The sequence below is a fragment of the Lynx rufus genome, unplaced genomic scaffold (assembly GCF_022079265.1).
Source record: "Lynx rufus isolate CCGP_SWC_20201006 ecotype Redwood Valley unplaced genomic scaffold, mLynRuf1.p SCAF_16, whole genome shotgun sequence".
NCBI classification, from domain to species: Eukaryota; Metazoa; Chordata; class Mammalia; order Carnivora; family Felidae; genus Lynx; species Lynx rufus.
Window position 1 is genome coordinate 31,331,413 of NW_025814830.1, and position 25,341 is coordinate 31,356,753.

The 25,341-nt window shown below is 55.1% G+C and overlaps 1 protein-coding gene across 4 annotated transcripts; it reads left to right on the plus strand.

The window, feature by feature from the left end:
* Window positions 1-1,942: 1,942 nt before the first annotated feature.
* NDRG4 (NDRG family member 4) lies at window positions 1,943-23,111 on the plus strand. Of its 4 annotated transcripts, XM_047079225.1 has the most exons (16): window positions 1,943-2,029; window positions 6,760-6,804; window positions 14,267-14,372; window positions 14,594-14,714; window positions 14,799-14,861; window positions 14,979-15,039; window positions 17,763-17,849; window positions 17,929-17,985; window positions 18,299-18,402; window positions 19,283-19,339; window positions 19,417-19,468; window positions 20,199-20,246; window positions 20,440-20,475; window positions 20,584-20,635; window positions 22,073-22,111; window positions 22,957-23,111. In XM_047079225.1, the coding sequence occupies exons 1-16, from the start codon at window positions 1,958-1,960 to the stop codon at window positions 23,109-23,111; spliced, it is 1,155 nt and encodes a 384-aa protein (XP_046935181.1). In that variant the 5' UTR covers window positions 1,943-1,957. The 4 variants fall into 4 exon arrangements, with proteins under 4 accessions (XP_046935181.1, XP_046935182.1, XP_046935179.1 ...); XM_047079226.1 differs by lacking the exon at window positions 22,073-22,111; XM_047079223.1 differs by lacking the exons at window positions 1,943-2,029; window positions 6,760-6,804 and adding an exon at window positions 10,910-10,930.
* Window positions 23,112-25,341: the final 2,230 nt, after the last annotated feature.

Sequence of the window (25,341 nt, forward strand, 5' to 3'; positions counted from 1 at the left end):
TCAATAATAAACATTTAAAACAATTTTACAAGTGACCTAAAGAGAATTGGGGGGGGGAGGGGGGAGGGGTGTGAATGAATGGGAGGACTGAATGAGCACTGGACTAAAGCAGGGACTCAAAGACCCCCTTTCCAGGCCTGGCCCTATCTGGGCATGCCACGGAGCCTCTCTTAGCCTTGGTTTCTTCATCTCCCTTCCCTTGAGGGTAAAATCAAACAGCACAAGAAGTCCTTTGTAAGCCATGAAATGCTTGGGAGAATAAGGCACTGCTGATCATCTCCATATAGCCTTTTAAAAGTGTTGGCTTTTCTTGGGGCGCCTGGGTGGCGCAGTCGGTTAAGCGTCCGACTTCAGCCAGGTCACGATCTCGCGGTCCGTGAGTTCGAGCCCCGCGTCGGGCTCTGGGCTGATGGCTCGGAGCCTGTTTCCGATTCTGTGTCTCCCTCTCTCTCTGCCCCTCCCCCGTTCATGCTCTGTCTCTCTCTGTCCCAAAAATAAATAAACGTTGAAAAAAAAAAATTTTTAAAGTGTTGGCTTTTCTAGATTTCAGATGATAGACTCTAGTTTTTCAGTCCTCCACCTAGGAATAATGCCTATAAGCTTTATATGTACATCCTTTCAGGCTTCTCTGTGGAACTATTCCTATTTTATAATCTCAAGGATACTGTATGTTTTGTAACTTGTTTTTCCATTTATTATGACACAAGCATTTCCCCATGGTATTACATAATCGTTTACAAGTGATTGACCTGCAGTCTGTGGAATGCCCTATTCATGGACATTTAGCTTTTTCTAGTTTATTATTATTATTATAAAAGGCACTGTGGTGAGCATTCTTACAGATAAATCATTAGGTGCCCTCTCTGGTTTCCTTAGGAAATTTCTTCCAGGGAGAGGACTGTGGAGTCCAAGAATATGAACCTTTTAAATTTCTTTAATTCATTCTGCAAAACTGTCCTCCAGAAAGATGTAACAATTTATGCACCCACAAGCCGTGCAAGAGAAATTCCAGTTCTGGGGGTGGAGGGGGGGAGTATCTTGCTTTAACTTGAATGTATTTGACTTCTAGTGGGCTTTAATATTTTCTCGTGTATTTATTGGTCAATCTTAATTCTTTTCTGGATTTCCAGTTCACGTCCTCAGCTAGTTTTTCTGTTACTGCATTCTAATCTATGACGTCATGAAATCCAAGTAGGAATGGCTGTGCCAAGCTGGACAGATTGTCTCCGACGCCCCCACCACCACCACCTCCAAATATACACACAGGCGTGCATGTATACACACATGTGCACGTGTAACCCTTTCCTGAGGTTTAGAACCCCAGGGTCTCCCAGGAACACTCAGCTGTTAGGGCCTGGGACCTATCATGTGGCTGTGGGTTGAGTGGCCATCCCTCCCTGCTGCTGGCACATGGAGACTGGCACCCCCTCTTTCACTGCACACTGCCTGCCACACTGCGGGGGCAGGCTTTTCTTCCCAGGCCCCCAGGACAGCCCTGGGTTCTGTTCCTCCCCGTCCCTTCCGGGACCCCACTGTCCACTTCCAACCACAGGGGGCTTCTGTCTGCATCTGCCCCTGCATGTGGCCCCCCCACACCCATCTCCCTGCATCTCAATAAATGCAGAATTTTCCTTGAAATTGTTTCAGGAATCATCCTGTGGTGCCTTTTCTCTTTTCTTTCTTTCTAAACATGCTTTAACTTTTAAGAGCAAATAATATAATGACGTCCTCTGAGCCAAACAGGCGGCTTTTTGCAGATGAAGCCTTGCTATACCCCATGAAGCACTGCGAGATGCAGGGAGGATGGGGCAGTCCGTGCGGAGCCCTGTGCCCCTGCCTGGCCTGGGCTTGTGCTGCCCTCCTCCGCAAGGGGGGAGATTAAGCATCAGGGCCCAACCCTCATCCTCGTCCGCCCTCCCTCCCTCCCTCCCTAGGGCTCCTGCTCCACGACGTGACCATGGCCGGACTGCAGGAGCTGCGATTCCCCGAGGAGAAGCCACTGCTCCGGGGCCAGGACGCAGCTGAGCTGGTGAGTCGCCCCTTCGCGGTCCTGGGGCGGAGGGCGCCACCTCGTGGTCAAGAAGGAAAACTCGTGCCTTCCCTCCAGTCTTGCTGATGGCAAGGAGCCCTCGGACCGCCCACGGGGAGCCGCGGGCCTGGCGGCTTTGGCTGTCTTTGGGGCTGGGAGGCTGTTTGGGAGAGTTATTCCCATTTCAGTGATGAGAAAACTGAGGCACAGGAAGTTAAGTCACTTGGCCAAGGTCGCATAGCTATTGGGGAATGAGGCCATACTCAACCCTCAGTTCTGAGAGGCCCTGGAGCCCCAGGAGGTACCCACTGGGGAGTGCCAGGGCCTTTACTCACCTGCGGCCTTCTGTGTCTTTCCTCACAAGCCTCCGAGGGACGAGGGCAGATATTACCAACAGAGCCTTCGGGAGCAGTAGGACTGAGGCTGTCGAGGTGTTTGTGTCCAGAGGGCTCCCACTGGGGCACCAGACATTAGATTCCAGAGTTGTTTCTACCCCACGTCGCGGTGACGCCTAGCACAGCCTCCCTCCCCCTCCCTGCAAGGAACAGCTGAGGGTCCACTGCTTGTAGAATCCTGGCATGTCAGGACCCCGGGTCTCTGCTGGTTGTGCTACCCACTCCTCCTCTTACAGGTGGGGAAGCCAAGAGCTCAGTCCCGGAAACCCCACCACTCCCGTCTCCACCCTGCCCTTTCACAGCCTCCAGCCGGGAGGGGAGCCCAAGTGCCACTGGGGGCCTCCTGGTGCGACAGAGTGGCTGGCTGGGGCTCCGGGGCCCAACCACATGAGGCTCAGGTCCTGCCCGTTATCTTCAAGACAGAACCTTGAGTTAACTGACAAAACCTGAGTATGTGGGGGCAGCTCCCAGGAATGGTCAGGGGGTGGCTGGTGAGCTGCACCCGTCCGAGCTGTCCTGCCTCCCTGTTCCAGGCCCCCTCATCTCCTGTCTGCCGGCCTCTCCCCAGTGCTCTCCTTACCCTACAACCTTCTAAAGCACATCATGTCACTTCCTGCTTGAAGCTGGTCAGTGGCTGCCACCTGCTCGGAGCTACCACCACCATCCTTCCCAGGCCCAGGATGAGGCGTGCACCTGCCCCCCAGGCTCCCCGCTTCCTTCCTTTTCTGCTGCCGCCAGGCCCACCACTCTTCCTTGTACTAGCCAATCATGTTCCCAGTTGCTTCCTCCGCCTGAGGTACCTAGCCCCGAACTTCCCCTCATTTTATTCAGGCTCTGATCAAATGCCCCCTCCTCCAAGGGGCTTTGTCTGACATGAGGTCTGATATTGATGTCCAGATCCTGTCTGTTTGATTTCTGGTCTCCCTGGTGCCTAACTGAGCCTTGCACAGTGTAGGCTCTCAGCAAAGAGGGTTGGGTCATCACAGACTGAGATGCTTCTCAGAAGGAAGTTTCTCCAAACTTGTTGAAAAAGCCTCTCCTCCTCACAATCCCTTTCAAGTCATGCGAGCAGAGACCAGCCTGCTTGTGAGGCTTGGTGGGCAGATGGTGCCCTTGGGGACCCCTGGACCTCATCACAAGGGCTGAGGTGTGGGATCAGAGAGCGGCCGCACGGAGGTCTGCCTGCTGGTACCAAGTGTAGGTCTGTGGTCGGCACGTAGAACTGAGGGCACGACAGCCTCACGCCTCCGTGCCTGTCCTTCCACCCTCACCTCAGCACCCCAAGACATGCCCCCACACTCCTCCCCTGCCAGCCCGGCCCAGCCTTCGCTGGCCCTCCCGCCCTGACTCGGCAAGCATGGCTCCTTTGACCAGCAGCCTGGCTCTGCTTTCTGTCTGTCTGCTGCATCTGGTGTCCCTCACTCCATCCCACCTGGACCTGGACCAGAGTTTGCCACTGTGACGTGCTCGCCCTGCACAAGGGTCTGCATCTCAGCCCTGTGTGGAGGCCTCAAGTCCCCAGCTCAGTTTCTCTCTCTCTCTCTCTCTCTCTCTCTCTCTCTCTCTCGGGTTGGCACAAGTCCCATGCCGTGGACCTGGTCACGTCTGCTTTTACCAAAGGCACGTTAAAAGCCCCAAACACCTGTGTGCTCCCAGCGTGGCCATTGTGGATTCTAGTGGCCTCACTCTTTGCCTTCCAGAGCTATTCTGGCTCTGGCTTTCTCTTCTGCTGATTCTCCTTTTGTAGCTGCGGTGCGGGAAGGGGTCTGTCCCCTGACTTTTTTCTTTTTCTCAAGATACATTTGAGAGACAGACAGAGTACAAGCAGGGGAGGGGCAGAGAGAGAAGGAGACACAGAATCTGGAAGCAGGCTCCAGGCTCCGAGCTGTCAGCACAGAGCCCGATGTGGGGCTCAAACCCACGAACTGTGAGATCATGACCTGAGCCGAAGTCGGACGCTTAACCGACTGAGCCACCCAGGTGCTCCTCTGTCCCCTCACTTTTTAAACCTGCAACCTGTTAGGTGCAAGTTCTTGAGTCCAGGGAGGAGTGAATGTTTCCACATCTCTACCCGCCATCTCTCACTGTTTCAGGTTTGCTCACCTTTGAAGACTCGGCCGCCAGGTGTCCAGGGCTCTGTGGGAGAACTGTTGCCCCTTCTCCCCGTGCCTGCATCCCCATCCTCCCCACAGGTGCTCCTGGGCCTCCTCCCACCTGCCTTCCTCCCACTGTTCCTGCACCTCCAGGACCTCCCAGGGTCTCTGGATTGCCTTGTATTATTCCTGCTGTTGCTTGGTTTGGGGTCCTGCCCCTCCAGAGGCTTTCCCATCTCCTGGGGACCCCCAGTACCCTGAGAGCACACAGCACACCCTGCCATTATCTGCCTCATCCCTTGTGCTGATTTTGTTTTTAACAAAACCGTTCCCTTCTCTGAGATAACTGTGCCCTTAGGATTCCCAGGTATAAAAATCTCTCACATCTCTTTCCCACTTGGGGGTGATCTTCCAGTGAGATGATTCATCAGTAACCAGCCTCGTCCCCTTCCTGAGACCACCATCCTCTCCGGAGGCTCTGGGAGTGGCCTGACCAACCATGCTCTCCACCCCTCCCCCAGGCAGAACCCTCCCGGCCCTGGAGGAGCCAGAAGGTGAAGCCAGAGGACAGCCATTGTGTCTGATGCAGTTCGAGCTGCAGGAGACCTGGCTTTCCTCCTTGGGTGTGAGGCCCTCTAGTGCCATCTTATTCTCTCCACCACCCCCACTGCCCCACCTGCCACACAGCAGGTGGCTCAACTTTTCCTTATTTTGAGAGTAAAACACCCGAATTGCTGGTTTTCATTCTTTTTACTCCTGTGATTTAGGGTCATTTTCTTTCTTGTACTTAGTTGCCCACCCCTTGGGTTGCCGTCCTCTGACAACATCCCCGTCCTCATCTGATTGTCTCATTTATCTGTGTATTTATTCAGTAGAGCCATAGGGAGCATGTGCAGCATACAAAGTCAAGTGCAGAAGTATAAAGGACAGAGTGACAGCTAACACCGCGCTTCTCTTGAATCCTCGCAGACACAGGCTCGGAAGCAAGGTGGCCTGCCCTGTTTGTCATAGCTGAGCAGAGGGGAGGAGAGGTTTCTAGACAGACACAGTCGAAAGCAAGGCAGAGACCCAGGATCTCTGGTTTTCCAGGAAATGTGCTGGTCCTCCCCTCGTCCTCATGAGGTTTCCTTCCCTAGACCAGAACCCACAGAAGACGAGTGTCTGAGGGCTGGTAGGTGGCATTGGGGAGAACCTGGCCACACAGACATATAGGGTTCTAGCCCTCTTGCATTCTGCCTCTCTGTGCCTTGCCAACAATGGGTGCTTCTGAGCTCAGTTCCCCTCGTTTGCAAAGTCAGACTCATTCTTCCAAATCTGTTTGGATTTGGGAAGCCCATTCCATTATAGGCTTTCTGGTAGGAGCAGAGTCAGACACGGTCCTGCCTTCATGGCACTTACAGCCCAGTGCAAGGGACAGGCACCGGTGACTCACACCGTTTGGGGTAAATGAGCCTGAAAACAGGAGACCTCCGTGCTTTGAGAGCACAGAGCAGGCACGTCTGGAAAGGTGGGAGGAAGTACAGGCCCAGACAGAGCCTCTGTGCAGCTTAGTAAAGCCCACGAGTTCTTCCCTCACTGCATGGGCCCCAACTTCCCCATCCCTAAAATGGGTGTGCTGCCATGTCCCAATGACCTTGAAAACCATCTGTGGGGGGAAGCAGGACAAAGTGACAAACGATAAAGATTTGGCTTCATCAGAGATCCCACCCTTTAATAGCTGTGTGATTCAGCTTCTCTAAGCCTCACTCTTCCTACCTGTAAGATGGTAATCTTCACATTTTATTATTTTTTTAATTTTTTTTTTTTTACGTTTATTTATTTTTGAGACAGAGAGAGACAGAGCATGAACGGGGGAGGGTCAGAGAGAGAGGGAGACACAGAATCCAAAACAGGCTCCAGGCTCTGAGCTGTCAGCACAGAGCCCTATGCAGGGCTCAAATTCACGGACCGTGAGATCATGACCTAAGCCGAAGTCGGACACCCAACCGACTGAGCCACCCAGGCGCCCCAAGGGAATCTTCACATTTCAAATGAATAGGTAGAATTCATAAGTATGAGTCGCTGCTTGTAGGCTCGTCCATCAGACACTTACTGGCCTGATGCCTGGGAGGCCCTGCATCACTTTTGTTAACAGTAAGATGGACTGGGGAACAGCTAGCGAGTCTGCTCAAGGCTGAGCCCCTGTGGTCCCCCTGGGCCAGCCAGGACCTAACATGCCACCTCTCTGTTTGCCTCCCCTTAGGAGAACTCTGACACCTTCCTCTTGGCGGTGGACACAGACTGGAAGGTAGGTCTCAGCTCAAACTGCCAAGGTAGGGGCCTGACAGCTGGTTGGCACCTTACCTTGCCCAGCCCGGCCCCAGAGGAGGGTCACAGCCCTTCTGTGCGGGCACCTTGCGGCCTCCAGGACCACCCGCCTGCTCACAGCAGGTTGATCTGCCCTCTGCCCAGTGGAGACGTGCCGCTCTTTCCCTGAACAGGACTGAAGCAGGGGTGAGGCCTGGGGAGAGTGAGGATAGAGATGGGATGCTGTCATCTGAATCAGCACTTTCCTCCAGTGAGGAAACTCTCCAGTGAGGTTGGTGCTCTGAAATAGCTCCTGTTTCCATGGAAGCTGTTGCCGGGACAACCGTGTCCTCTTTAGTTTGATGCCAGATTCCCCGTGAAAATTGAAATTGTTCTTTGTTTTTATTCCTCTGCGCGATGAGTTCGCTCACTTAGCCAGCCGTTTCTCTCTGAGTCCCATCATGGCCATTTATTTCCGGGTCTTGGAAGACATCTGGTGGAAGACACAATGGGGAACCTCAGTGGGTTCCAGGGCCCTGCTGGCCATCAAAACCTGCTGAACAAAATCAGATCCTTCTAGGCCCTTCCTCCTGGCTAGATGGAACTAGCCCCCAGGCCACCGCCCTGGCCCCACCTGACTTCAATTTGGTTTGGTCTCAGAGCCCCAGGATAGCCCCAGCCTCCTGGTCTGGATGCAGGGTGACAGAAGAAGTAGGGTGGCCTGCAAGCTGCTCCCCCTCATGCACAGTGCTGCAGCAAAGATCCAGATCCCAGGCCTGTGCATCAGGCCCTGTGTCCCTTCAAGGACACCAGAGGAGGCTTCAGAACAATGCATGTGCTCTGATCCCTGGGGAGCATCAGTTCAAACACAAAGGGCTCTGGAACTGAGGGCAGGATGGGGTCTGGGGAACAAACAGGAGCCTGTGAGGAGGGAAAGGAGGGACGTGGCCAGGAGATGGCCCAGGCCCAGCTGGAGATCAATACAGGCACCTCAAGGGGGACTTCTTGTCCTCCCTGCTCAAATGAAGGCAAGAATGTGTGGACGGACAGCCCTCAGCCCCTGCCTGACACCAAGTGGGACCTGCCAGGCCAGGTGCTGACTACCAGCCCCCAAAACACACCCTGGAGGTTTTGAAAGGAGAGAAGGGAGTCCTGGGATCCTTTGCAGCTCAGTCCTTGTGTACCAGGCCCAGCCCAGGGCTACTGCTGGCAGTGCCTGGGACCCTCTGCCTGGTAAAGGGCAGCATGTGCTAAAAGGCACCTTGCTGTCTCCAGTTGCACCACATGGAGGCTGCACAGAGGCTGCCTCTTTTTTTTTTTTTTTTTTTTTTTTTTTAGACGAGCAGCTGAGAGGACGGATGACCGTTATCTGGGCCAAGGCCTGGCAGGGATTTTATCCCCTTTGATTCCTTGCCTCAGTGGACCCAGCCAGTGGGGGAGGCAAGACAAACAAGAGCCAGACAGACCTGGGTCCAGGGCCTGGCCCTGCCACTTATGAGCCATGTGACCTCCAACACGCGTCACTGCCTCATTTGTACAGTGAGGACAGAGCTCGGAGCTCCCCACGTGTTTGTAGGGAATGATGCCCAAGGCCCAGCACTCAGATGCTGAGAGAACTGTGGCTATGCCACCACAGCATGGAGTCAGAGGCAGACTACCCGAGTGTGGTTCCTGGTTCTGTGTGACGTTGGGCAGGTTACAGAAATTCTCTGTGCTTCATTTTCCTCATCTATAAAGTGGGTGATAAGAGGATAAAATAAGGTAGCACCTGTAAGGCATTTGACAGAGACTGGCAAGTGGGAGATAGGCTAATAAGCATTTGCTACTCAAAAATGTGACCTCAGGCCCGGAGTGCTAAGGTGCTAGTAAGATCCATGTTTACTAGCTGTTTGGGACACTTAACTTCTGTGTGCTTTAGTTTTCTCATCATTTTCCACAGGTGTGTGAGGACTGTGTGTTATCCTTGCAGCCACTCATGCAGACAGCACAGCTATTCTCCCATTTACAGATGTGGAGGCTCAGAGAGGTTGACTGACTTCCCCAGGGTCACACAGCAGAGAAGTGGCAGAGATATGACCGGAGCCTAGATTTGGCTGGTAGGACCTGAGCCTGCCTCGTCCAGCCACAACTGCACAACCTCCAGGGAAGGGGCCAATTGCCAGTTTGGAGAGACACACGGATTGCCCCATTTCTCCCCTGTCAGGGACTGGGCAGGCATAGGCTCAGGTGTAGAGCCCCTCATGCAGCTCTTTCTTGTCTTGGTAGCAACTCTTCAGGAAAGCATGGTTCCTGTTTTACAGTTGAGGAGGCTGAGAAATTAAAAATCCTTACCCAAGGTTACCCAGCTAGTGGGTGGGGGAGCCGGGACTTGAACTCAAGTCTATGGATTTGAAGGCAGTGAGCCGAGCAGAAATCAGGCCATGGATTGGAGTGGGCAGTATCCAGGATCAGCTTCTCAGCTGGGTCCAAGGGTGGCCACTCAGAGGTCAGAGGCTGGACTGGGCATAAAGTTGGAAGGCGACCATGGAAGAGCAGGGGTTTAGTGGCAGAAAGGGTGGAAGGATACCCCTCGCCCCCTTTGAGGAGCAGGTAGGAGCATTTTGTGGACAGGGCAGGGGGCGTGGCTGTGCCAAAGTGGCCGCAGGGAACAGGGAACATGGCTGGTAGGTGAGGGGCCGTGGGACACCGTGCTCCATATCCTGGCAAGAGGTCAGAGATGGGGCAGGGAAAGTCGTTGGTGCGCTCCAGACAGAGGATGTGGCCAGGAATAGCACACATGGCAGGTGTTGACCAGGTCACTGGGCACCAGAGATGGGGAGGTGACCCCCTTCCCTCAGTGCTGCCAGACAGCATGCAGGGCTGTCCATGCTCCTTCATCAAAGAGACAAAATGGGGGCACAGGCGCCTAGCACCCTCCTTCTCTGTGTGGTTCCTGCCGCCTCAGTCCTTGGGCTCTCTCCTCTGCTCACCTCCCTGACCTATTTCCTCTCCTCGGCCTCCTCCTTCCCAGTTTCCTCTACCTGCAGGACTCTAACCAGCTCTCTACCCAAGTCCTTGCTGTTCAGGACAGGGCAGAGAGCCTGAGGTGGCCTCTGCATCCTGGCGCCCCTCCCCCCCCAACACCTGGGAGCCAAGCCCCACACTGGTTGTGGGTGGGTCTGCAGTAGGTGGGCGTGTCCACTTTGATAGGCTGACCCCAGTCCCTCCTCTCCCTGGTAGCCTCCAGCCCCTTGCTGCAGGGTGGGGGTGGGGAGGGCAAGACTGGTGCGTCCCCACCATACCTGCTGGTTCTGCAATCTGCCCAGGCCCCCTGCGCCCAGAAGCCCCATTTCAGCACTGTGGGCAGGCGCTAGGCGTGCATGTGGGCAGAATGAGGGCTACCTGAGGGGAGAACCTGGGGAGTGGAGAAGGAGCATTCCCTGGAACAGGGTCACGAAGGAAGGTTGCCCCAGACAGCCAGTCACTTCCTCGTCCCTTCAAGGTTAAGTCATCCAGACCTTTCTGACGCGGAGATTGGGCTCGGGGCCATCTCTGGCCCTCCCCGCCCCCCTGGGAATGGGACAAGGGCGGGGCCGCCTTGGGCATGCCTGTGTGGCCTCCCCTGCCCCGCGTTAGTGTCCGTGTTCATGAGAGCTCCTGTGTACCTGACACAGGGCACACCTGTACGTGTGGTCTCTTCTCTCATCTTCCCAGGACCCCTCGTGCAGCTGCAGCTGTTGGTGTGTGCCCGCGCGGGAGGTGGGGGGGCGGGAGTTAGGGGCTAGGGACCATCGAGGATGATGTGTTGCTGGGGGCGGGAGGAGCAGGGGGAGGAGCAGGAGCCGGTGAGAGAGGACTTCGGAAGCCAATCAGAGTCAGGTTTGTCTCCCGACAGCCAATCTGGAAGCGGGGGCTGGGGGCGGGGGGAGCGTGTGGCTGCGCAGAAACCCCGCAGGGAGGCGGGGCCGGCCTAGGCCACGAGCCTCTGCTTATAAATGGCCCGGGAGCGGCGCCCCATCACAGCGTCGCCGTCTCCCCTTCTCACTGCCCCCTCCTTTTGGACCGTGGTGACTCAGGCCTTTGTTTGCCCTTCCTGGTAGAGGCGGATCGCCTTCTCGCTCGGCAAGATGCCGGAGTGCTGGGATGGGGTGAGTGAGGGCTCTGGGGGCGGCCAGGTGGGCAGGGAGGACGGGACATCCCTCTGCCCCTGGCGGCGGATCTGCCTTCAGTCGCCTCACCTTGGGAGTCACCGAGGCAAGGCCAGCAGTTTCTAGTCTCCCTGGTGACCCTGGCCTGCATCAGTGGTTAGTTAGGGTTTAGCTGCTAGTCAGCGTCTATGGGGAAGGGCTGTGACCTGTCCGCAAGCCTGGGTGGACCGGTGTGCCAGCGCGTGCACATCCCCCTGGCGGTGTGCCCTCCGTCTCGCAGGTGCCCAGTGGGCGTCTGCCTCGCGCCTGTGACCATCTCAGCCCTGGGGCAGGCTGTGTTCACTGCACGTGTCGGGGTCTCCACCTTTCTGATCCTGCGAGGGTTGTCTTGGTTGTTCGGATCGCCTCACTGAAGTGACAATCGAAGGACAGACAGCCTCTTCCTTCCTTAGGAGTTGCTTGCAGCGCCTACGTGGTCCCCAGGGAACTGCCGTGCCAGTCCGGCTGAGGCGGGGAGGTCTGGGGGAGGTGCTACCCGAGCCTTCAGGCCCAGGTCCCTGCGGGGGAGAGCTCGAGGAGGGGTCGCGGGTCTTACTTGGTGGGTGGGGGAAGCCAACGCTGGAGCCATGAGCCTGCGGGGCGGGGGGCAGGGCAGCAGTGCCCCGGGGTGCTGTCCTTCCTCCAGGAGGGAGAAGCAGGAGCACACCTCCTACACCCCCCACGCCTGGCCTGCCCTGAAGGTGCCACAGACCACCGGGTGCCCTGCACCCGGGCAGCAACGTCAGCGCCTACCCCGGGTCTGCACCCGGGGGGCCGAATCCCGGATGCGGTTTGATGGAATGAAGTGTACTAGCCCCTCCCCCCAGCCCTTCACCCCCTCCGTGTGCTGAAACCCGGCTGGGAGCACCCCCCTCCAGTCCTCAAGGTCACAGGAGAGAGGAGTCGGACGGCAGAGAGAGGACGTCAGAGCCCCCTCCCTTGCTGCTGCGGCAGCTGTGCCTCGCGGGCGCCCACCTGGAGGCGGGGAGCGGGGGCTCTGACGTCACCAGGAGCCAATGGGAGCGCCCGGCCCTGAGGGCTGGGGGCTCCTAGTGGGTCCGGCCGCGGCCCTTGGATCACCCCTCTTGTGCAGGACCCAGAGGAGCGGGGACACTGGGCTTCCATCTGGCTGAGCTGGGTCTGAGCTCCTGGATTGGCCGGGGAGGGTTCAGCCAAGTCATTGGGCCGCAGAGGCCCAGCAACCGGGCCATTGCCCTCCACAGCCCATCCCACCCCGGGCAGTTAAGCCTTAGCAGGGAGAGCATTGCCCAGGCACCGGTGATGGTGTTGCTGTGGTCACACCAGGGCTGGAAGGCGGGTAGACACCCCTCACGCGCAGTCAGAGGGTGGAAGTCTGAGGTGGTGGCGGTCTGAGGGTGGAAGACTGCCACCCTGGGCCCGGACTTGAACCCGGCAGGACTAGAGCCGACCCCACACGGACCTGCCCTTCACACCCGCAGGAAGCGCATTGCAGCTCTTGTGCGATGGGCGCCCCTCCTGCCCGCAACCCTCCCAGTCTTTCCCCACCCTCCCTCCATAGCACTGTGCATCCCTCCTGCCCCAACCCCTGCTCTTCAGAGCTAAGAGACTGTGGAGGATGCTGCATGCCTCCCCGCCCCCCACCCCACCCCTCACTGCCACCAAACAGGGCCAGGCAGCTCTGGAAAACTGCCTGCTTGCAAATCTATTGGGTGGAGCCTTGACTCATACCCCTGATCTCTGAGGCTGGCACCTGGCAAGGCCTGCTGTACCTTCTCTGGACTTGACCTTGGGCAAGTTATTTCTCCTTTCCAAACCTCAGTTTGCTCCTCTGGGGCTTGGGTCCCTGTGAGGAGTAAATGAGAAGACACATGACAAGTGGCTGGTCAGAGTCAGTGAGCAGGAAGTGTTCCTTGTTTTGATGGCCCTGAGGGAGGACAGGCCTAGGATATGGGGAGGCTGTGGTGGACCTGGGACCACTTAGAGGACATCAGGTTTCTTTAACAAGGTCTCACAGCAGAATTGTGGCTCCCAGGGTGTGGCCTTTGGCCATAGGGTTTATATCACCTTGCCATTCCCCACTGGAGACACAGGCCTGAACAGTGGTCCTCTGAGCCCTGACCCAAGAACACCAGGCCCCAGGAAGCTGTCTCCTGCCTCCTGAGTCTCTCCTTTTCTCTCAGGGGCAGGAAAATGGTATCTCTCTGAACCTAAGCGTCCTCCATCTGCAAAAGGGGCAAATGCATGCATAACATGCACACATGTTGTTCCTTTCCTGCCCTTGACCTTAGCTTCGCCTCCAACTCACAGGGACAACCCACAGGGATCCCCTTGGTGCAGGGCAAGGCTGTTAATTCAGCTCTGACAGACCCTCTTAGAGTCTGTCCTTCGAGTGGCCCAAAGTGACTAGCTGGCAGAGGGACCAGCCAGCAGGGCACCTCCCTAAGGCTCAGGGACGCCTGAGCACTTCAGCCTCCTTTTCTGCAAGTGCTACATGCTCCACAGACATCAGCTTCTTCCGTTCTCATGGGGTCCCCGTGAGATGCGTGGGAAGAGGTGGCTGAGGCACAGAGAAGTGGTATATACCCTGTTCAGAGTCACACAGTAAGGGACAGAGGAGGTCTTGAACCTACATCATCCAGCACTGTTTCCTGAAGGACTAAAAACCCCAAGCCACAAAACCAAGGGCATGAACACAGGAGGATCCTATAGTGGTCACTGCAAGAAGGCCTTTGGGGTGGGAGTGCACATCTAACCATGCCCTGTTGGAAGGGAGGCCTTGGAGATCTGGGGGAGGGGCATTTGAGGTGGAAGGAACAGCATGAGTAAGAGTGTGGAGGTGGGAGCCAGGGTCAGGTGCGGGGGTTGGAGGCTGGGCTTGGCTGAAAGGGGAAGGTTCCTGCAGATTCTAAGCAGGGCTGTTGAGGCCATTCACCTTCTGAATGGAGGAGGAACATGCTGAGGTCGCGACTCAGGCCAGGGTGGCAGAACTGTCCTGGAGGGGCTGCAGGGAGACAGAGAAAACGAGCTTCACTGGACTCTGAAGGGCCAAGGGCAGCAGGGCCTGGGCACTGGCCGCCCACCCCACCAGTCTGCAAAACTTCCCCGCGCAGACTGGCTCATGCTGTCCCTGTGCCAGATGCCTCTGGGAAAAAGTGCTCCGTCTGCTCTGTTCTCCCTGGGGGCTGCTTGGGGTGATGAGAATGAGATGCCCTCCTGTTGGGAGGTGGAGGGCCCATCACAGGCCCAACAGCCCCCAGGCTGCCCATAAGCCACACTGAGGGCTGCCCAGAGTGTCTGGTACCGTTTCCCCTCCAGGAACATGACATCGAGACGCCTTACGGCCTTCTGCATGTGGTGATCCGGGGCTCCCCCAAAGGGAACCGCCCGGCCATCCTCACCTACCATGATGTGGGCCTCAATCGTGAGTGCACCCCAGCCTCATCCTGCCTTCCTCTGCCTCCCCTCCTTCCCCACAGGGCCCCGGAGATCCCCACTCACCCTCAGCTTGGTGCCCTTAGCCATTTGGGCCTTGGTGTCACTGCTGGGCCACGAGGCTGACCACCTCTGCCTTGCCCTCCCTCTCAGGGCCACAGGCCTCCCTACCCCTTTGCTGAGCCACAGCTGAGAGGTGTGTCTTTGCAGACAAGCTGTGCTTCAACACCTTCTTCAACTTTGAGGACATGCAGGAGATCACCAAGCACTTTGTGGTGTGCCACGTGGATGCCCCTGGTCAGCAGGTGGGGGCGTCACAGTTTCCCCAGGGGTAGGTACCGGGGAGCCCCCCTCCAGGTTTCCCAGTTCTGTGCCCCAGGCAGCACCTGGCCCTGACCTCCTGCTCTGCCTGCAGGTACCAGTTCCCCTCAATGGAGCAGCTGGCCGCCATGCTCCCCAGCGTGGTACAGCACTTTGGGTGAGTGTCTGCCCTTACCCTGTCCCTGTGCTGGGGGGGGGCCATCAGAGTCACCTGATGGCAATCATGGGAAGTACCTCCCCGAGCCCTGGAGTGACCAGCCACGCTTTCCACCAGGTTCAAGTACGTGATTGGCATCGGAGTAGGAGCCGGAGCTTATGTGCTGGCCAAGTTTGCAGTGAGTCTCCTTACTTCCACCCCCACCCCAGGGCTGATGTCTCCTGGAGGGGGCCACCCTTCAACCATAGGAACATTTGCTCTTTCTTCCTTCTCCTTCCCCTCCCCCCCACTTCCTCTTCACTCAGAAAAGCCCTTTGTTTTCTTTTATTCACCCTAGGAAATAAAAAAAAGAGGGAGATTACTTTTTCCATACATTTCCTCAAAATACTAGACTATAACTTGCTTACCATTATCCACAGCCAAAGTTTCTTTTAGCGGCAAACCATACAACTAACTGCTCTAGCCACTAAGTAAGGATTATCCTAATCACTCATTCAGTAATTAGGGTAATATTTAAACATAAGGCTTTTTTTCCCGTCTTTTCAAGTTTTTATTTAAATTCTAGTTAGTTAACATAGATGATAAAATTGGTTCCAAGTGTAGAATTTAGTGATTCATCACTTACATACAACACCCAGTGCCCATCACAAATGCCCTCCTTAATACCCATCCCCCATCTAGCCCATCCCCCGCCCACCTCCCTCCATCAACCTGTTTGTTCTCTATCATTAAGCCTCTTATGGTTTCCTTCCCTCTTTTTTTCCTTCCTCTATGTTCATCTGTTTTGTGTCTTAAATTCCACATATGAGTGAAATCATGCTATTTGTCTTTGACTGACTTATTTCACTTAGCATAATACCTTCTAGTTCCATCCATGTCATTGCATGGCAAGATTTCTTTCTTTTTGATGGCTGAGTAATATTCCATTGTGTATATATACCACATCTTCTTTATCCATGTCCAGTCATGGACATTTGGGCTTTTTCCATAGCTTGACTACTGTGGATAGTGCTACTATAAATATTGGTGTGCATGTGCCCCTTTGAATCTGTGTTTTTGCATCTTTTGGGTAAATACCTAGTAGTGCAATTGCTGGATCCTAGGGTAGTTCTATTTTTAACTCTCTGAGGAACCTCCATACTGTTTTCCAGAGTGGCTGTACCAGTTTGCATTCCCACCAGCAGTGTAAGAGGGTTCCCCTTTCTCCACATCCTTGCCAACATTTGTTGTTTCCTGTGTTGTTAATTTTAGCCATTCTAACAGGTGTGAGGTGGTATCTCATCGTGGTTTTGATTTTTATTTCCATGATTATGAGTGATGTTGAGCATCTTTTCATGTGTCTGTTAGCATCTGGATGTCTTCTTTGGAAAAATGTCTGTTCATGTCTTCTGCCCATTTCTTAACTGGATTATTTATTTTTTTGGGTGTTGAGTTTGACAAGTTCTTTATAGATTTTGGATACTAACCCTTTATCAGAGATGTCATTTCCGTAGGCTGCCTTTTAGTTTTGTTAATTGTTTCCTTCTCTGTGCAGAAGCTTTTTATCATGATGAAGTCCCAGTAGTTCATTTTTGCTTTTGTTTCCCTCACCTCTGGAAACGTGTCTAGTAAAAAGTTGCTATGGCCAAGGTCAAAGAGGTTGCTGCCTGAAACACAAGTCCTTTTTTAACCAAAAATTACACTTACGTTAAGTTTGGAAGGTTTAAAGGAAGTTGCATTTCAGAAACATTGTGTTGGGTAGGAGCCCACAAGCTTTTCATCTCTAAAAACAAAAACTTAATTTTCAGGATTCAAAGTGTTTCTTTTTTCAAAAGAAAAGACCAGGAATTTTCAACTCCAGTATGGATTTCAGCACTTAACTACTAACAAGTAGTTATATATGTATATATATATATATATATATACATATATACATATATATATATACACATATATATATGTATATATAGATATATATATATATAACTATATCGTTATAACTATATATAAAACTATATATATAGTAATATAGTAGTATATATGAAACTATATATATGGTTATATATATTACCATATATAGTGTATATAACTATACTTATAGTATATATATATATATATATATATATATATATATATATATATATATTTTCCCTGTCACCCCAGATAAACTTGACAGGATAGTAAAGTCGTATGTATATGACCATTTTCCCCTAAATGTGGGCAAACACCTGAACAGATCATTTGAATTTCTTTTACCATCAAACACAAAACAGGCTTTGGAAAGGTCAGTTTCTTACTTCACTAGAGCTTCTTTTTCTATGAAAGCAAAGAAACAAAGTGTTTTATTTTTTAATTTTTATTTTTAATTTTTTTAATGTCTTATTTTTTTGTTTTTGAGAGCGCGAGTGGGGGAGGGGCAGAGAGGGAGACAGCTGTCTGCACAGAGCCTGATGTGAGGCTCAAACCCAGGAACCATGAGATCATGACCCGAGCCACAGTCAGAGGCTTAACCAACTGAGCCAGCCAGGTGCCCCTAAACAAAATGTTTTATTGAGGATGTTTAATCCTCAGTTTTACAACAGATCAAACAGATTCAAAGACCTGTTAAAAGGGGTGGAAAACAGTGACATAGGCATAGACTCGAAACCAATCAAAGAATAATGAAAGGTGCCGAATGGGGTAGAGGGTGAGCAGAGGCAGCCAGAAGGGGTGGGGTGGGGGGCAGGCAGGTTTCCATCTGTAGCCAGTGGAGGCGTCTGCGGCTCCTCAAAGCCCTTCCAGAGCACGTCCTCCTCCTCGGCCCCTCCCAACCACCTGTGAGATAGGCAGAGTCAGCATCTTACAGCCCGTTTGCCGGGTGGGAAGGCTGGGGCTCCCTACATACTAGCCAGCCTCCCAAGCTCTGTCTTCCTCTCATGGCAGCTTATCTTCCCCGACCTGGTGGAGGGGCTGGTGCTGATGAACATTGACCCCAACGGCAAAGGCTGGATCGACTGGGCGGCCACCAAGGTGAGCATGGTCCACCTAGCAGAAGGGGGTGGTGGTGGTGAGGGGTGGCACTCACACTGGCCTCCACCCCGGCCCACAGCTCTCCGGCCTGACCAGCACTTTACCTGACACGGTGCTATCCCACCTCTTCAGCCAGGTAAGGGGGTGGGGCCCCCACAGGAGCAGCAGTGGTGGCTGAACTGGGGATCCTTGGGAGACTCTGGAGGGCCTGGTTCTGTCTACTCCCAGGGGCACCTGGGGCTTCTACCAGGAGGGGATCTGGGTTGGGGTCATGAGGCATCTGATCTGTCTCACTCTACTCTCCTGAGACAGACGTGGGAGGCCTCCTCCCTCACTTGCTGGGAATGGGGCGAGGGTGGTTCTGTCTGGGACACCTGTGCCCGTCTGAGACCACATCCCTGTCTGTCGCTCCCCTCCGTGCACCTCCCCCATCTATCCCGTGAGCCCAGGAGGAGCTGGTGAGCAACACAGAGCTGGTGCAGAGCTACCGGCAGCAGATCGGGAACGTGGTGAACCAGGCCAACCTGCAGCTCTTCTGGAACATGTACAACAGGTGCGGGCGGCCTGGGGCCCAGCTCCGCAGCACCAGGCCACAGAGTGCCCCCTCTGTCCCCTCGATACAACCAGTCACAGAAGGAGGCAGGCAGGAGACGTGCTCTCCCAAGCTTGTAGATGAACAACTTGTACCAAGAAGAAAAGAGTTACTTCTTGCCCAAGGTCACACCCCTCGAAGGACAGAGGGTAGGGTAGGGCTTCCAGCTCTGGTTTCTGGGCTCTTCCACGCCTTTTCCCCCGGGGCATTGCTGGCCGGCCAGGAGCAGTGGGGGAAGCTGGGCAGCATCCCTGATGCCCCCAGCCTGAACTTCAGGGCTGACATCTGTAGGAGGGGCGGGGGGGTTGGATGAACTCCATGGTTTTCAAGCTGTGCTCCTTAGAGCCCACTGGCCTTCCCTCCTTTCTTTTTCTCCTACAAATGTTTATTAAGCACCTGCCGTGTGCATGGTGCTGGAGGAACAGTGGAGAATGAGAGGCTAGGCCCTGCCTTCCTCTACGACCCAGGAATCCCACGCACAGGTGGTGGTGCATGTCAGAGTGCTTCAAGGGGGAGGGAGAGCCAAATTTCAGGGCCCACCTGGCATGAATTGCAGGGTCTGAGAAGAAGTTACGTATGAGGCATGGCCTGAAGACCCCTGTTTGTGCAGAGCAGATCCCTGCCTCCCTGTTTACCCCTAACTGGGATCTCTTAGAGCCTTTTCCATAGTTGAGACAACTCAATAACTGTAAACCCTAACTCTGGGACCAGCCCGGGATGCTGGGCCATAATTGCCATTGTGGGAGGATGAGGTAAGGCTGGAATACAACAGGGGCAGGCCTGGGGCACACAACCGCCTCAGATCCAGTTCTGAGATGCCCACCTCTGCCTCTCCCTGCAGCCGCAGAGACCTGGACATTAATCGGCCTGGAACAGTACCCAATGCCAAGACACTCCGGTGAGTGCCCCTCACCCCCCAGCCTGTCCCTGCCCACCACGCCCAAGCCAGACAGCCCTTGTCCTCTGTGCCTGCAGCTGCCCCGTGATGCTGGTGGTCGGGGATAACGCGCCTGCTGAGGACGGGGTGGTGAGTGAGGGACAGCGTCCTGACTGGGGGTGGGAGGCAGGAGTACGGAGATCACTGGCCTCTGGCTGGCAGGGCCAGGTACTGGATGCTGGATTTCTCACCCCACCTCCCACCGTCTTGCCATGATGCATCACCACCTGGCACAATCCCACCCTTCGAGTGAGGGAGGCGTGGAGACGGGAGGGAGCTGGGGCCAGACCACCTGATGGCCACCCCGTCCCTGGGGTGAGGAGTACCAGGGTAGCCCCCTGTGTGACAGAAACTAGCACACCCTCCCTGTGCTTGAGGGCCTGGAGGAATGCGGTGTGTGCTGCTGTGGCCATGGGGACTCGGGCAGGGGCCTCAGTCTCCTGCTGAGCCTTGACCCTCCCTCACCTCACCGCCTGAACCCGCGGTCCCTGGCACTTTGCCTGCCACTGCCACCAAGGTGGCCCTGGCTCCCCGTGAGGACATCGTCCGGCCAGCAGTTATGAGTGGAGTCCAAGGATCTCAGGTCCCTTGGGGCGCTGCTTCCTGATCTGCAGGGGCCTGACTTTCAGAAGGCAGCCTGGCGGGTGTGGGGCAGCCTCAGCCAGGGCCCCGGTGTCAGTCCGTGTCTGCCCCCTGCACACCCTTCTCACGAGTAGAGCCTCTCAGCTCTGGGAATAGAACCTGCCTTAGCAACTGGGGCAGGGGCTCCCCTGATACCCTGGGGGCTGGGGCTGCCTTACTCTGCTGACCTTGTCCCTAGGTGGAGTGCAACTCCAAACTGGATCCAACCACCACGACCTTCCTGAAGGTGAGGCCTTCTTCCCCAGCCACAGGCCAGCTCCTCAGCCAAGGGCCCAGCCTCAGGGAGGGGCCTGCCTGGGGTCCCATCCAGGGCGGGAGCAGGACAGCGTGTCGGGTCAGCGCAGCCTGTTTAGGTATATGAGGCTTGGGCAGGGTGTGGGGTGGCCCCCGCTCAGCTCACCCCCTTCTCTTCCCTGCAGATGGCAGATTCCGGGGGGCTCCCCCAAGTCACACAGGTGAGACTCTTGGCCCTCCTTCCCTTATCTGGCCCAAGTGGGGGAAGCCTCCTTTTCCCCTAATCCCAGGCAGCCAGTCAAAGCATGTACTGTCTCTCTGTCCTGCAGCCAGGGAAGCTGACTGAGGCTTTCAAATATTTCCTGCAAGGCATGGGCTACAGTAAGTATACCTCCCCCTGCCCCCGCCCTAGAGACCGGTGGGCAGGCAGCAAAGTGGGTTTGGCACACGGTGGCAGGTGGCACTAAGCCTGTGGGCATATGAGCTCTGTGTTCTCAGGGCCCACATGCTGTGCCACTCCCCACATGCTCCCCACATGACGGGGGACCCTCTAGGGCGTCTCCACCTGCGTTGTAAGTAGATGATCCTAGGCTATGTCTGGCTCTCCTCTGCTCTTGGAGGGGCTTTGGGACAGTGCTCTCCTAGCAGCATTGGAGCGGTAAGGCTCTTCCTCCAGCCCTGGGGGACGAGAGCCCAGGGCTGAGTCCTGCCCAGAAAGCCTGCCTACAGGTGAGTCATATATACCACCAGCTCCCCGCCAGGCCTATGGCACCTGAGAAGGGCTTTTGTCACACGTGGTGGGATGGTGCAAGGGACATTAGAGTGGTCTTGGAATCTAGGGCTTGAGGAAGGCAAGTGAGGCCACCTGGGTTTTAGGAGAGAGACAAGGCAGCCAAACCTGGGGGTTGCATATATATGAAGACCCCAAGGGAGTAGGGGCCAAGGGGTGGCTATGCCCACTCTCCTCCCCTCTCCAAACTGCCCCTTGTGCAGGGATGATATCCCCAGACTGCTCATGGGCACCTCTAAATCACATACACACATGCACATGCACACACCCTTTTTATCTCCTTGATTCCTCCCCTTTCCCCCATATACCTGGCTCTCCTGCTGGAAGCAAAACTCTTCTCCCTGAATTTGTTTCCCCCCTGGACTTTACCCTCTGGAGCTTGTGCCTCCTTAGAAGGACAGGCCCGTGGGGGAAAACTGGGGGCCCAGCCAGGAGTGGAAATCCCTCTGGCCCCCCAGGAGCCTGCCAGCCTCTTGTGGGGATGTAGGGCAAAGAGAGGCCAAAGCCAACAGCGAACCACAGCAGGAGCTCTGTGGCTGGGCCTGAGCCCAGGGCCTGCCCCGTGAGCATCTGTGGGATGGGTAGACCAGCAAAGCTTATTGGGCTGGGACATGTTCTCAGGACCCCAGGCAAAATGCCACCAGGCAGCCTGAGAGCTGGGCAGGATTTAGGAGGTTGTGCAGGCCTCCCCCATTCTGTACGTGGGGGAACTGGGGCCCAGAAGAAGGGTGAGGGTGCTGGCACTAGCCCTGTCACCAAGAGCCCCTCAGGGTCACAGCCCAGGCTGGAGAAGCAAGATGAGTGCCTCCACCGTGGGATCAGGGCTCCCTCCAGGGCTGCTGCTTCAGTGGGTGGGCAGGAGGGGGCTTCCTAAAGCTCTGGCCCTGCCCCAGCCCGCTCTGTTCCTGTCCTGTTGTCTTCTCTCCTGACCCTCGCAACACCCTGGCCTCGCCGGATCACGCTCTTCACCCGTGTTCTGTGTCTCCCCCCACCCTGCCCCACCCCTCTGGCTCTGTCTTCTCTCTTAGTTGCATACTTGAAGGACCGAAGGCTGAGTGGAGGAGCAGGTAGCCCTGTGGCCCCTCCCCTGATGCATGGATCCCCACCCCAGGACCCCCTGCTCTTTCCTCTGTGCAGCGCTGCGGCCGGGCCTCATCTTGCTGTGGTTTGGAACTTTCTTGTGTCCCGCTCGCCTCCTAAAGCCCAAAAGAGTCGTGCTTTTTCACAGATCCTGGACCTAGTGGGCTGCGTCCCATGTCAGGGCTCTAGATTGGCTGGGGTTCAGAGCGGTCTGGCTTCTGGGTGGCCATGGGCCACGTGGCTTTCAGAGCTCAGGCATTTGGAACCAGAGCCTCTCAGAGGTAAAGCCTAGGCCTGGCCCTGGGTGCAAGGGTGTCTGACCATGCCCCAGCTGGACCAATGGCCAGCTGAGTTCAGGGAGGTGGAGTTTGCCCCTGAGCGTCTTGCTCGTGAAACTCCAAATAAGGATGGAAATTGGATGTAGGGCAGTTTGTGGCCACCACACCTAGTCCTTCTTCACGGAAGTAGTCCCACTCCCCTGTCCCATCATCCTCTTGAGGGGGGGCATCGCTGGAATTCTGTCCCGTCCCTGTAGCAGCTCAGGGGTACCCGGGCAGTGACCCCATTCTGGCCATAGCTCTGGCCAGCTGTTGTGAGCTGGGTCCCCCTGGCCTCTGCGGGGTGCCCGGTCCCCCCCTCTTTGGCTCATTCACTCGCTGGTGCTGCATGCCTCCGGCTTGATGGAGTAGGTGCCAGAGCCCTGGCTTGGGAGGGGCCTCTGTGCCATTGGAAAAACGGGTCTTGCCGCTTTGCTTGTGTCAACCCTTCTCCTGCCTGCTGGCACCCAGACCCGCCTGCCAGTCCTCATGCCCGTTCCCATCTCTGCCCACAGTGCCCTCGGCCAGCATGACCCGCCTCGCCCGCTCTCGTACCGCATCGCTCACCAGTGCCGGTTCGGTGGATGGCAGCCGCCCGCAGGCCTGCACCCACTCGGAGAGCAGCGAGGGGCTGGGCCAGGTCAATCACACCATGGAGGTGTCCTGTTGAAGCCCCTAGCCTGGCAGAGATGCCCACCTGCCCCCGCCCGCATCGACGTCCCACTGGCATCCTCGCGCCGGCTCATTTTCCCTTTAGTTTATTTTTGTGAAGGCCGGGGGAGGAAATGGGTTCACTTCTCTTTTGTTAAAAACGTGAGGGGATTCATCCTAGATGCTGCAGCAGAACGGTCTCCAGATGGTTTGAGAGGCTCGCTCCTCCCCACCCCCACCTCACTCACCTTGTTAACTTGGCTGACTTAGGCCCCTCTTCCAACTCCCCACGGTCTGGGCGGGGCTCAGGGAGGAAGGGGATCTGCTAAGGAAAGAGTTCAAGTCCTTCTCTGGGCAGGATCCAGGGTAATATCCTGGACTGAAGAAAGCATGGGATGACCCCCATGGGCAGGGCAGGTTTGAAGATGGGATGGGGTTTTGAGGTGGTGTGCTGGGACAGCAGGAGCATGGGGTCCAGCTCAGGCACCGGGGTGACAGGAGACAGCACAGGGGAGCACTAGGAGGTAGGGGCCCTGGAGCTCTGCAGGCTCCTTTCTCCCCATCTCCCCCACCAAGCACATCTGTTTCTGTCTTTTGCACATGTGACAATCATCTGAACCATAGCCACAAGGGGGCGCTCTGACCAGGCAGCAGTTTTCCTGGTGCTCTCTGGGCTAGCCTGGTGATGTAGGGCCAGGCAGACAGGCAGGCAGGGGCTGAACAGGGTTTCTCTGCTCCAGGAAGACCAAACACAGAGGACCTTACAGGCAGGAACCCCACAGACTGTCCCAGCCCACACACTCCACCACCTCGTGGCCCTGTCCCATGTCTGAGCCAAGGCCCTGAGGTAGAAAGTCACCTGATCCTGTATCTCCATAGGGGCCTGACTTGGGGGCTGAACTTAAATGCTGGGATAGCCCATGAAGGTCGGATGCACCCCTGAGAACTTCACGGTGTCTGCCTTCAGGAGCCAGTATGTGACTAGAGACAGTGGTGGCTGAGATTCCCGGCAGACCCCCTCTTTTATCCCCAGGTTCCATGGAGGACAACCCAATCAGCAGCAGTGTGTCCAAGGCCACCAGAAACATGGTGTTGTTAGGGAGAGTTCTGGTCAAGCTATGCCAACATTTTATGTGGGCATCACTAAGCAAGAAGAGATTTTATCTGGAAAGAAATGGTCTAAGGTAGTGAGACTTCTGCAGGCCCACATCACCATCTCAGGACTGTTGGAGTGGCTTGGGCTGGGGCTTGCTGGGTCCTGGGGTGGGAGGTGGAGGTTCCAAAAGAGAACAAGGTCCAGGCAGAGGAGAAAGGCTCTCCATGTACCCCAGTCCCCTCCTTTCACCTGAAGCCCAGGACTGAGCCACACACATCCAACCCACCTGCACCATCAGGGAGAATCTCCTGGCTCAGAAATAGGAGCCACTTGTCTTGGAGCCTAAATCAATTGCCACAAACTCTAAAACAAGTAAAAGAGCAATGATAAAGGCAGTGCTATGGAGGGGACAGTTGCGTGTGGGGTGCTCTGAGGCTGAGAGGACACCTGCATCCACATTTCTGCACATATCACCCCCTTCTAGAATCTTAAGCCATTACTAGACTGCTCTAGAGCCTGGTGGAGTGTTAGTCTGTCCCCAGTTCTATTCACTCACGTGCTTCCTTTGAATATCAAATGTGACTGTTTGAAAAGCTGGTAGAATTAATCCCTCTTAACTGTAGATAGCGCTGCAAATCTTGGATTTTTTTTTTCTGTCTTTCAGATAAGATATCTATAAATATCTATACATTATATATATATATGTATATTGGGTCTTCCTGCGTGTGGTTTTCCATCGGAGGTTGTCTCTTTGGTCAAAGTGAACTTTTAATGGAGTTTATTATTTTCCTGTCTATATAAAGCGAAGAACCTAATTTTGTGTATTCTGGTGGCTGATGTCATGAAACTTTGAGACGACAAAATGTAAAACAAATAAAAACCCTTGTCAAAGTATTAAGAGTTAAGTGTCTGGAAAACTAATAAACTAAGAAGAATTTGAGTGTGGTGACACCAGGCCCATCATAGGAAGCTCGTGAGAAGGCAGCATTGAGGCTGGTGCTTCTTGAGGTTTAGATGGGGTTGCATATGTAGGAGTGTCCATCCATGTTTCTATTTCTGGTTCTTTTTTTCTTTTTTAACTCTACCCCCACCCTGGGGCTTGAACTCAGGACCCTGAAATCAGATCCCAAGATTCAGAGTCGTCTGCTCTACC